This window comes from Canis aureus, chromosome 4 (genome assembly GCF_053574225.1).
Source record: "Canis aureus isolate CA01 chromosome 4, VMU_Caureus_v.1.0, whole genome shotgun sequence".
Lineage (NCBI taxonomy): Eukaryota > Metazoa > Chordata > Mammalia > Carnivora > Canidae > Canis > Canis aureus.
Window position 1 is genome coordinate 28,701,511 of NC_135614.1, and position 12,100 is coordinate 28,713,610.

Here is a 12,100-nt window from a genome sequence, read left to right on the forward strand (position 1 = left end):
TTCTAGCCTTGTCCTTGTCTCCTTGCACTGTAACTGTTTATGGGGGTACCTCCTCCATTCACCTGAACCCCTCAAGGATAGTGAGTGTCTGAATCCAAGTCATCTTTGTGTTCTGGGCTTTTAGAGTGCCCAATGTATAGTGGGCACTCATTTATTCTTCTTTCTTTCCCTGAATATTTATCCTCAGTAGAAGGCTAACCAGGAAGAAACTATAAAATGCTCATTTCATAATGTGATACAAAAGCACAAAGGGAAACTCAATCACATGCTCCCTCTTTTCAGGTACTGACTCAAGTGGCTCTCTGAGAATGGACCCTTTCTTCCTCTGCGCACCCTCCCTTTCAAGATCACACTCAGTTCTTGTCTTTTAGAACCACAGGGAAACAGTCTGGCAAGAGCCACTGTTGTACCAGTTGATTTAAATTGAAATGTTTTCCCCAGATAAATGCGTGCTAAATAATACACCAGCTCTCCAGCCAAAGGGAAGTGACAGGCGCTCTGTAAATAAAGGCACTTAGTTGCTGGTAAAGAGCTGTAAAGTGGTTCTGAGCTGATGTTTGCTGACCAGCAAGAAGCAGCTTCACCTGCTTTATATAATTGTCACCGCAGTCTTGCCTGCTGTATATTAAAACTGCATCTCATAGACCCAAGTGTCACATTGGATATACCATCCAGCATAGGGTATGCCACCTTTCTCCGTAATTGTTTTTGACAACTAGGCATCACATCTCAGATCTTTCAGAAAGTGTCTGGTCCAGAATCCCTAGGCTGGGTCAGTTCTGACACCATGTGGGCTAGAACAGTGACATCAAAGGCACTGTGAAGAGAGAAGAGGGAAAAGGGGGTTTTGTTGGTCTCAGAGACCAAGTAATGCACAGCAGCAAGTGTCTGAACACAAATTTCAACAAAGACTCTACCTCCCCAATGGTAAGACACAGTTTTCATGTTACACTGTATCATGTTAGAAAAACTTTCCCTAAAAATGCATGGATACTTTGGCTCCAAAGCACACAGGTTTGTCCTGAGTCCATATTTCTGTCCTGTCAAGCTCTGGAGAGATGGTAACACAGCTCTCAAGACAAAGCAAAGGATAACGTTTCATAAAGACTACAGAATAATACATCGTGATGAAAGGTGGGCAGCAGTAGCCAGAAATCTATGTCATTATCACTCGGGGGAAGTTAGATTTGCTTCCCCAATGAAAAGAGTAGCACGAAATCCATTTTGTGCTCTGTAATTCTGATCCACCTGGAGCGTGGTCATGACAAATGCGCAGATGAAGGGCAGTGAGAATATCTGAAGCCAATGAGCATTCCAGCTGGTCAAAAGGGTCTCAAGGAGAGACAGTGGCAGGGAAACCTAGTTTCTCCCTCTGGTCCCATGGGCTCGGACGAACCCAGGGAGGGGGCTCCATGATGAGCCGCCCAAGGTGAACACAGAGCACTCGCCTATCAGAGAGAAAGTCACTTCTTGTGCTTATGGCCACCACTTTGGAAAGTCAGAGTGTCCCCAGAGGAGAGTGTCAGAAACCAAGGACAAGAGAATAAGAGACAAAATAAGAAAACAAGGGGAAATGTGGGCTCGGTGTGCCTATGGTTCTGGCAGTCTCTCACTGAGAGCAGAAAAGACTGCTTGCTGGCTGCTGGCAGCCATGGGCTCTACTCCACCGCTGACCACGAGTCTGAAAATGGTCACTGGCCAGAGGATACATCCTCTGCCTTCTTTGGGGATGTGTGTGTGTGTGTGTGTGTTTGGGGGGGTGGTGGATGAAAGGAGTGCCCTTCTCTTTTCTTGCAAGAAAAACAAGCTCCCTTTCCTTTTTTCCTTTTCTCCCACCAAAACCTACTTTCCTTGCTTATTTCTATGCAAAAAATGTTAAAGAAGGCTTTGGAGAAATGGGTATGTGCAGAGGGGAGGGGAAGCATTTTTACCACTTTGGCCATCATATAGAATCTGAGAGGCTGGGATCTGGTCTATGAGACCTGGAAGGAACACCCGCATCACACGCAGATGTAACTCAATTATGCACTGAGACTCTGATCTGTGGACCTTGACAATCACAGTTACTGAATTGGGAGAAAATAGACATGTTGGGGAGAGGGAGTGTTTTCTTGCCCCTCCCGCTCAGTTCTATCTCCTCCGCCCCAAGGGAGTGCTTCTCCTGCTTCCATTTCTTTCCATTCCCCTTGCTAGCTCCTGCCACGAGAAGAGGAGCGTCTAATCGGGTTGGTCAGCGTGTTCACTGGACCAGGTTTTGTTAGCGTGCAGATTATTATGCCTTACAGCAGTGAACAAGAGTCACCTGGGGACTCTGTTAGAATGCAGATTCTGATCCAGTAGGTTTGAGGTGGGCATGAGAGTCTGCATTTCTAACGAGATCCTCAGGGGATGCCCATGCTGGGCCAGAGTCAGGAGACACACATGGAACAAGTACTGAAAGGCAGGAACCAAATGGTGGCTTGCCTCTTCTTCTTCCTAGAGGGTCAGCTTACTGTCTTCTCATATCCTTTGTCACCCACACTCCCGGAACAGGCAGGGTAGGAGGTAGGCTCTGGCTCCCTAGTACAGAGCTGTGTAGATAAGACTCTCATTCAGTTCCTTGACCTGTTGTTCTGGCCCGCGGCCCAGCTGAGCAAGTGGAGACCAAGATTTAGATGTAGGGGAGGGGCAGAGGATGGCAGAGTGGAGAGGTCAAACCCAGCTTCCGACTATTTCAGTCAGGGTCACATCAAGCCCATCTAACAGAACACATGAAAAAATGGTCAACATCACTCATCATCAAGGGAATACAAGTCAGTACTACAAAGAGATACCACCTCACACTGGTCAGAAAAGTGAAAATGAACAACTCGGGAAACAACAGATGTTGGTGAGGATGCAGAGAAAGAGGAACCCTCTTATGCTGCTGGTGGGAATGCAAGCTGGTGCAGTCACTCTGGATAACAGTATGGAGGTTCCTCAAGAAGTTACAAATAGAGTGACTCTACTACCCAGCAATTGCACTACTAGGTATTTACCCAAAGGATACAAAAGTGCTGATTGGAAGGGGCACATGCACCCCAATGTTTATAGATGCACTAGCAACAATAGCCAAACTATGGGAACAGCCCAAATGTCCATCGACTGATGAATAGATAAAGAATATATGGTATATACCTACAATGGACTATTACTCAGCCATCAAAAAGAATGAAATCTTGCCATTTGCAACAACATGGGTTGACCTAGAGTGTATTATGCTAAGTAAAATAAGTCAGTCAGAAAAAGACAAATATATGATTTCATTCATATGTGGAATTTAAGAAATGAAACAGATGAGCATAGGGTAAGGGAAGGAAAAATAAAGTAAGATAAAAACAGAGAGGGAAGCAAACCACAGAGACTCCATGGTTAAGAGAACAAACAGAGTTGCTGGAGGGGAAGTGGGGGGATGGGGTAACTGGGGGATGGGCATTAAGGAGGGCACTTATTGGGATGAGCACTGGGTATTATATGTAAAGTGATGAATCAGCACATTCTACTCCTGAAACCAATATGTTAACTTACTTGAACTATAAAAAAGAAAAGAAAGAAAAAAAAGAAAAGACTAGAAGCCACTCTATTCTAAGTATGAAGAAAATTAGACATTGATGCAACCCCTGGAAGGGCTACAGGAAAAAAATCAGAGGCCACCACTGGCCTGTTTCACTTGCAGCAGCAGGTGGAAATTTCCACAGGAGGCGCTGTAGACCTGAAGGCAACTTCAAGAAGTCCATACACACCCACATCAGTCCCTGGCAGCAAAGCCGGTGATGCTCAGAAAGCTCCCCTAAGAGCTGCTTTGAACCTCACATCTGCTCAGGGTCTGACTGTCACTGCCTCCAAAGAACCAGGGCCTCCTTCCCCTTCCAGATTCCAGATCGTCCCTGTGCCTCGCTCTCATTGGCAGACGCAGGCCAGAACTGTGTGGAGAAGAGGATTCCATGGGCCGTGCTCCCTACGCCTTTGGTCCTGGGCTGATGGGACTCAGGCCCCCATCAGGCCCCCAGTGCCACCCCTCCAGTAGAACACTTGTGGCAATGATCCTGGGATTCACAGCCAAGCCTGCACAAACGCCTCACACCCCATCCTCCCAGGGCCCTGATTAGTGAGGCTGTTTGTTACGATGTTTTGCTGTGCTGCCTCTCTGAGACTTCTGGATGACATCTCCACTAGCAGCTCTCTGCCCAGGATCCCAGAGTAAATGACAAGGAACATGGGGGCAGAGCGGAGAAAGCAGATGTGGATCATTTAGCTCCGTCATGCCTCCTGTAGAGAATGTGTGGGCTGATGAGCAACACCTCTTGCTGAATGATTTTCTGTGTCCTTGTCGTCCCCACTGTCCAAGGGTCACCATCCCATAGGTCAGCATATAACAAGGCAAAGCTTAACATCCCCACGCAGCTATAACAATGGCAAAGCTTAACATAGGTCAATGGCAAAAATATAAACTGGAGAGAAACATTAGGAATTGTTCAGCCAGCATCTCTCCAGTGCCTGACTTTTAGCAGGTAACCCTGGTCATAAAGCCACTGTTTGGGAAGACGAAGGGGATGGCAATTGAAAGACCGCTTTCCTCTCTGGGGTGGCAGCCTATTCTGAGTGTGGGTGTTCAGGTCTCAAGCCCGCTTCCCACGATGGTAAGAAGAGGCAGCAGATGCCCCTTTCAAAGCCATCCCAGCAACCGTGGGTTTCACTGCCAGGCAGGCTGATGTGAGCCTCTTTGAATTACTGAGTGAAGGATATCCCTCTTGCCAGCCCCTGTCCCCCGCAGGCACAGCAGAGAAGTATTACAGGCTGTCCTTACCTTGGGAATTAGCCTGCAAGACCCCGATGCTGTCATCAAACTGCATAGATTTGATGTTGAGTGACGCCAAGATGCATTCCTTGTCCTGCAGCGAAGTATCATCAATATTATTCTGATTGGCTGACAGGATAACGCACATGTCACAGAGGTTGATGTTGACGGCCCTTAAATCAGCCCGACTTAATGGCGTACCCTTTGGCATAGAGGAAAGAAAAAAAAAAAAAAAGAAGAAGAAGAAGAAGAAAAGCAAAAGTGAGACCGAGGCACGAGAGGGAAAGAGGGGAAAAAAATAAAAACAAATTAAACATTGAGCCGGAGCTTTGGGAAATTATTTAACAAGTATCTTTTTTATGCCTTGACATTAAGCTGGCCTAACTACGTTCAAGGGAATAGGAGCTGTGTGCTAATCTAAAGGGTAGTCGGTGCTGATGGCGGCATTTCAGGCTTGCTCTCCCCACTCAATCAAGCCGTTGCTAACAAACGAGGGAGAGGAATAATGCCAGGGTTCTACATCTTTTTCTTGCCTGGAAATTGTCTTGATTTAAGAAACTGTCCTGTGGCAACCTCTGGCTTTCAGAACGTAACGAGGGGGTGGGTTTCAAATGCTTGTTTATTTAATAGCAGGTCACTTCTGTCTCGGGCAAAAACAGCAGCTCCAACTAGAATTTCCAATGCAGCCAAGGGGAAATAGCCAGTGAGCACTGTGTGATGAGATGGGGGTTGGGGGGTGGGAGGCTGATGGTGCTGCTCAACCTAGCGGATGTGGGAGGGTTGGAAGGAATGTGAATCTTGCAAAGCGAAGGGGAAAAGGAGTTCAGCTTCAAGTCATGTAATTTTATTGTATTTTTTCAGCAAGAAAAAACAAACACAAGAGGGACGCCTACGTGGCTTAGTCAGTTAAGCATCCGGCTCTTGGTTTCAGCTCAGGGCATGTTCTTGGGGTCGTGAGATTGTGTCCTGCGCTTGGCTCCACACTGGGCATGGAGCCTGTTTAAGATTCTCTCTCTCCCTCTCCTTCGAAGTACCCCCCCCTTTTCTCTCCCTCTCTAAAAAAACAACAAAAAAAATTTTTAATGAAAAAAAAAAAAAACAACAAGAAAATCACCTAATTGGCCAACACCTAGGAGTGGTTAAAAATACCACTGGACATACATTCAAGGGGAGTCTATGCAGCAGGTTGAGAGACCAAGACAGTTCTCCACGTAGGCATAGCCTTGGAAGGATCTCTAAAATAAGTGACAGAGATAAGTGACAGGAAAAAACATACACACACAAAAAACAAGTTCTAGATAACTCAAAAAAGTATGATTTCATTTATGTAAAAAGAAACTCACAAAATAAAACTGTATATTCGTGAATAAACTTATAAATGCATGTACATTCAGAGAGAGATTTCAGGGAAAATATACACAAACTGATAATAGTAATTGCCTCTAGGGAGGAGAATAAGATTGGGGGGTAAAGGAAAAAGTTTTTGAGTTTATATACCTCTATCTTGTTTGAATATTTTATAACAAGAATGTATTTGTATATTACTGGTATAATTAAAAATAAATAAGCCAGTAAACAGATTTTTTTAAAATTCCATAACAACAGAAAGCAGTGAGGGAGGAAAAAAAAAACAGAACAAGGAGGTGATGACAGAGAGGTGAAGAATGTAAGCTCAAGTGGAATAGAGGGATTAGTATTGGAGGGGAGGGGGTGACCTCCACATGCTCTGTGTCCCTAGGAGAGACCATAGCAGAACCTACCAGGCCATCCTATGTCAGGGCTCCCCAGGGGCCATAAGGCATCATTTTGGAGTCTACATACTTGGTTCTCCAGCCTGAACCCAGTGTCTGCTTGGCCTACATGGAGATTTGAGTTGCCTTCAACTCACCGACTGTAGTGGGAGAAGGTCGGCCAACCAAATCCATCCCTGGATACCTTCCTCTCATTCTCCCTCCTGGAGAAGGAAGGGGCCTTGGGATGATGGAATTTGGCTGCACATAATGAGACCATCGATCCCCTTTTATGACCCAACGAGAGTCATGATTCTGCTCTCAGCCCCCAAGATGCTGCTGCAAAGTGGTAGTATGGAGGAGGAGGCATTTAGTGCTATGGGGCTGGGAAGCTACTAGTTCCAGGCTCTGGAAGCAGTATCTTTTGAGAGGAGAAGAATCCCTCTTTTCCAGGGATCTCTTGGTACAAAATAAGTCAGACCAACTTCTTGAATCATTTTCCCAGTGCCTAAGCCTCAATTGCCTACATCTATATTCTTTTAATTTTCACCTTGTAAGGAATCCAGCAGTAATTGTGATGTAAGACAATCCATGCACAGTTATATACACATGATTTCAAAACTCAAGAAATACAATGACATGCTTAGAAACATCATGTTTCTTTGGGCTGGCTTCAGATGTAGGGCACTGTTTAAACAATGAAATATATGAAGACATAGATGAAGGCCCACATTGTGCCAATATAGTGTGCTTGAGTGCACTAAATTTTGGAGGGTTTATAAAGGACCTGCAAACACGAGAACTTATTTGTATACATACCAGCAGGTGAGTGCACGTACACAAGGGCACACAGACAGAAACACACATATATATACACACAGCATGCACCCACACACCAAACATTACACACACACCCAACACTCCACACACACACACCACACACATGCACATGTACACACACACACACACACACACACACACACACAGACACACAGACTTGTGTAGCCCAGTAAAATAATAAGCTCTTTACAAAATACTTTTAGACCCCAGTCCGTGTGTCCCCAGGGGACCATGTGGAAAAGCACACGTAGGAAGACAATTGTGGAAATACATAATCAAATCCATCATGACAGAAACTAGCAAGGTACATATCTTTTTATGTTCTTCTATGCATATGACTATTTTTTTTTCTTCAGGTGACTCTTCTTAACGACATGTGCTTACTAAATAAGTGTACTGAACCTAGAATTGTTTAAAAGTTTACGAAAAGCATATTGATTAATGGTTAGGAAGTAATTAAATGACTCCCAAGCCATACATCCCACATCCTTACTCTACATTGTGGAATGTCCTAAACTGTTCTTTTTAGATTTGGGTCCTAGCATTTTTTTAACTCAAGAATAGCACAAGCACATATGTGCATGCACACATGAAAACAGTGCTAGGCTTCTAAGTGAATGGGAGGCAGGGAGTGGCCAGCAGAAGGGGTTGGCCTTCTGTACAGCAAGAATGGAGAAAGAACTCTGTTAAATCCACTTAGTTAAAAACAGAAAGTGTTAGGTCCAAGATTTACAGAAGCACTAATAGTGTCATAAGTACAATGATAAAAGTAGTTCCATGAGTAAATTTTGCTATAAGCATCATAATATCTCAAAGCGCTAGGTTTAGGGTAGGCAGGACAGAGTATATAGACACTGATATGGTAATGCACTTGATACCAGCTAACTTCATGCTTGATGAGCAGCTGATCTTGGCTGCAAATTCCTTTTAATAAGGTCTCCCAGGGTTTAGATATTCCTAGACAGAGCACAGGGGAAGGGCTGAGTCCTCAGGCCCATAACCAGATGAAGAAGCAGATGCTTGATCAAAGCTACAACTATTATATCCATCTGGGATTTTCTTTTGTGAATGAAAAGAAGGAAAAAGCATCAATAACATGATCTTGGACTTACAGGCAATATGGACACTTTGGGGAAGTTGTGAAGCGTCTCCCATTCCCGCTTGAGGTACTCAATGGAGCCCACAAACACGATGTGCTTGAGCTCGTGGTAATGAAAGTTGCTGGCACGGAGCGGCATTACCAGGTTCCGGAGGCCAATCAGGGCTGAGCTGACGTCGCCAAAGATGCAGACCACCACGTGGCCGCTCAGGACGGTCATGGCGGCTTCACTGCGAGTCTGCAACAGGGAGAAGTGCACCAGCATTGAAGAAAAGACCTCAAGGTGATGGTAATGATTTTTTAAAAATCACCTTCATAAAGATAAACATTTGTTGAGTGCTTTCTGCGTGCTTTTTAAAAATTTCATCCATGTTACAGACATGTCATATATATTTATAATTTGAGTATGTGTGTATGCATCGTACTGGTGTAATAAACATATATAAACATATGTCCACACATAACGATGTCTTCTTCGACAAAGATTTAAGAAAGTTATGCCATAATACATATGAGCTGGTGGTCTTTCCTGATGATTATTAGGAGGAAAAATAAGAAGGAATAGCAATATTTATGTTGTTTAGAAAGAGGAGTCTTCGTTTCCGTGAAATTGTCAATAAGCTAAGCTGCCTCTTTTGGCTCTCTTGCTGAAATGATGATAAAATGGTAAGATCTATGCCAGTCTCAGCTTGAGAAGTTTGAGTTTTGAGTTCTGGACTCACCAATGGGGTTTCATACTACATCATTACATCAGTAGGTAGACCAGGACATCCTAGGCCAGGAGCTGGCAAACTATGACCCACAGGCCAAACTTGGTCTATAATCTGCTACTGTATGTCCATGGTCAGTGAGGCAAGATTGGTTTTTACATTTTAAAATGGTTGGAAAAAAATGATAGAAGATTTCATAATATGTGAAAAATATATAAAATTCAAATTCTGATGAAATTTTATTGCAACATAGTCAATCTTATTCATTTAGGTATTGCCTATGGCTGTGGTTACATTACAGCAGCAGACCTGATTAGCAGACCTGATTAGCTTGACAATGACTGTATGGCCAGCAAGATCTAACTCATTTATTATATGACCCTTTCCAGAGTCTGCTGACCCCTGTCCACTGCTGCTTTGTGGTTTCCAGGGACATGCCTGGAGTGGCCCACTGTGTATGTCATCAGAGGAAGACTCCCAGAGAGTAACTAAAAGGATTGAGAGATTGGTCAGCAAGAGCAACAAGCCCATGGCTTCCCCCAACCCTAGGCTTGATTTCAAATGAATGAATAAAGTCACTCTAGTGAGTAGAGGACCCCAGCTTCCTATGCAAGCAGGAAGCCACTGCCTTTTGCTCACTATATTAGTGAAGAGAGCAACACAGGAGGAGGCCAGTTAGTGGGTCTTTCTCTGCTCCTCCTTCTGGACGCTTCTCCAACACCTCCCATTCTTGCCTTCCTTCCTCTCTATCCATCCACTGCATGCCTGGATGGCCCCATGTGACTTACAATGCTTTAGGGGGAGGCATATTAATGTCCACTGCACATATCAGACTGCTTGATTTAATCCCTAGAATTGACTGGTGTATTGATTGTTTAAATGCCAATATTACAATTCACGACAATGTCAGGGTTATTACAGTAACCCCCAAGGAGGAGAAGCAGCTAGCTTTCACGCCCCGATCGTTAGAATAAAGCAGGGGCTGTCACCATGATCAGTTTCCCTCTGCAATAGTACAGAACACCTAAGACAGGGGCTGTAAGAATGTCTTAGAAATGGTGATCAAGGAGGACCCACTGGGAAGTCAACATCCCACATCCCTGCTTCATGGAGAAGAGTTAAAGTTAGTTAGTTGGCTGTTTGGAAGTCTGAATGCCTGGATACCACTAGTAGAGCATCAACTGGTCTACAGTATGCTGTGATGGGGTTTCTCATTACTTTTATTTTGTTTAAAGATTGTATTTATTTATTTGAGAGAGAGAGTACCAGAGCTAGCTGAGAGCACAAGTGGGGAGGGGGTGAGAGAGGGGCAGAGGGTAAGGGAGAAGTAAGCTCCCCGCTGAGCAGGGAGCCTGATTCAGGCTGGGATCATGACCCAAGCCCAAGGCAGACACTCAACGGACTGAGCCACCCAGGTGCCCTCTAATTCCTTTTAATTGGCCAGGTCACCGGGGAGTCAAGCTCTCTTCAGTGAGCCTGAGGAATACAAACTGGGTCCAGATTAGGGGCTGGAGTGTGACACTGGGAGGTGGGAAAGGCTCCAGCTAACAAAGTGGCTGACCATAGGAGCTTAGCTCTGGGGACCAATACATCAATCCTTAGACCAGCCATAGTAACGTCACCTACAGAATCCTGTCAAGATCCCAGTTCCTAGAGTCTGATTCTGTCAGGCTTAGGACCCAACGGAACAACTACTCACATGCACAATCCTCTGCTTCCTACACATCCTTGAAGGCCTAGCCCAAGCTGGGCCTCTGTGGCCTTAAACCCTTCAAAGCACAATCTGTGTGCATCCACTAAGACTCCCCTGGCCAGTCAGATGCATCCTAGTCCTTCTCCCCTAGATGTGAATAGCATTTTGTGCCTCATAACACGCAGCATTAAATATATTATTTCTTGGCTGCATTTTATGTCTTCTAATTAGATGACCATTTCCTCAAGATTGAGGCTACTTCATATTTTCTAGCCCCCAGGGCAGTTAGTTAGCCCCCAGTGGATGCATGCAACCCCAAAGCATCTTCACATGGCTGGCTCTTCTGAGCATTCTCATCTCTGCTCCAGTGTGACTTTGGAGGAGGCTTCTTGGACCACACTGTCTAAATAACACCTCCTGGGTCCCTTTCTGGCCCATGGCCCTCCTTGATTGTCTTCATAGCACTGTATCAGTGTCTGAACTGTTTTCCTATATTCAGTTGTTCACCTGCATATCTTCTCTTTGCCTTTCCTAGAACATAAGCTCTATGACAGCAGTCATTGTCAGGGGCTGTACCCCTAGTGACAAGAGCAGCACCTAGCACATAAATGGCCTATTATAAATGTTTTGTTAAACGATGTTATTTTTCAGATGACAGAAGCAGTAACTCACTTCCTTAAACTCTTTCATGCCAGAAGGGACTTTGTTTGGATGTCAATTAGCCATACACTCTTCAGGAATAGAGGTAAGCCATTAAAACTCTGGATTCCAGATTTGATACCAGCCCTTTACCGGCTCTAAATGGGTAGCGCCAGTCTGAGTTTGGATCAACAGGGCAAAAGTGCAGTGAATACATCAGGATGTAAATACACGGAGCACCTTTGTGATTAGAACCATTTGCGCTCTTGGAAAATTGGACAATAGCTGTTTCTTGAGAATTCTGACTCTCCGTGCTTTTGTCTGCAACATTCACACCTCCAAGACAGCCTCTAGAACAACCCTGTATTGGCTCTTAATTGCTTGATTATCATTAAACTGAGAACACACACACATAGACACATTCAGATAAAAACACAGGGAAAAAATCTAGTGGATTAGAGTATGAAGTCATTCTGAGGAACTGGGACAGCCCTTTTCTGAGAAGGGTGGCCATGACATCAGAAGTGATAGGATTTTCCTGGCTGACATAAAGAAGCAGGGCACAGCAATCTG

The 12,100-nt window shown here is 44.7% G+C and overlaps 1 protein-coding gene across 24 annotated transcripts in view; it reads right to left on the reverse strand.

Moving 5' to 3' along the window:
• The window catches only part of KCNMA1 (potassium calcium-activated channel subfamily M alpha 1), a 717,266-nt gene that overhangs the window by 69,707 nt on the left and 635,459 nt on the right, over positions 1 to 12,100 (reverse strand). For all 24 annotated transcript variants that reach the window (XM_077895128.1, XM_077895127.1, XM_077895126.1 and 21 more), the window contains 2 exons: positions 8,499 to 8,723; positions 4,826 to 5,018 (listed from right to left, as the gene is read on the reverse strand). In XM_077895128.1, the coding sequence (XP_077751254.1) occupies positions 4,826 to 5,018; positions 8,499 to 8,723 (418 nt within the window). The remainder of the gene's footprint in view (positions 1 to 4,825; positions 5,019 to 8,498; positions 8,724 to 12,100) is intronic.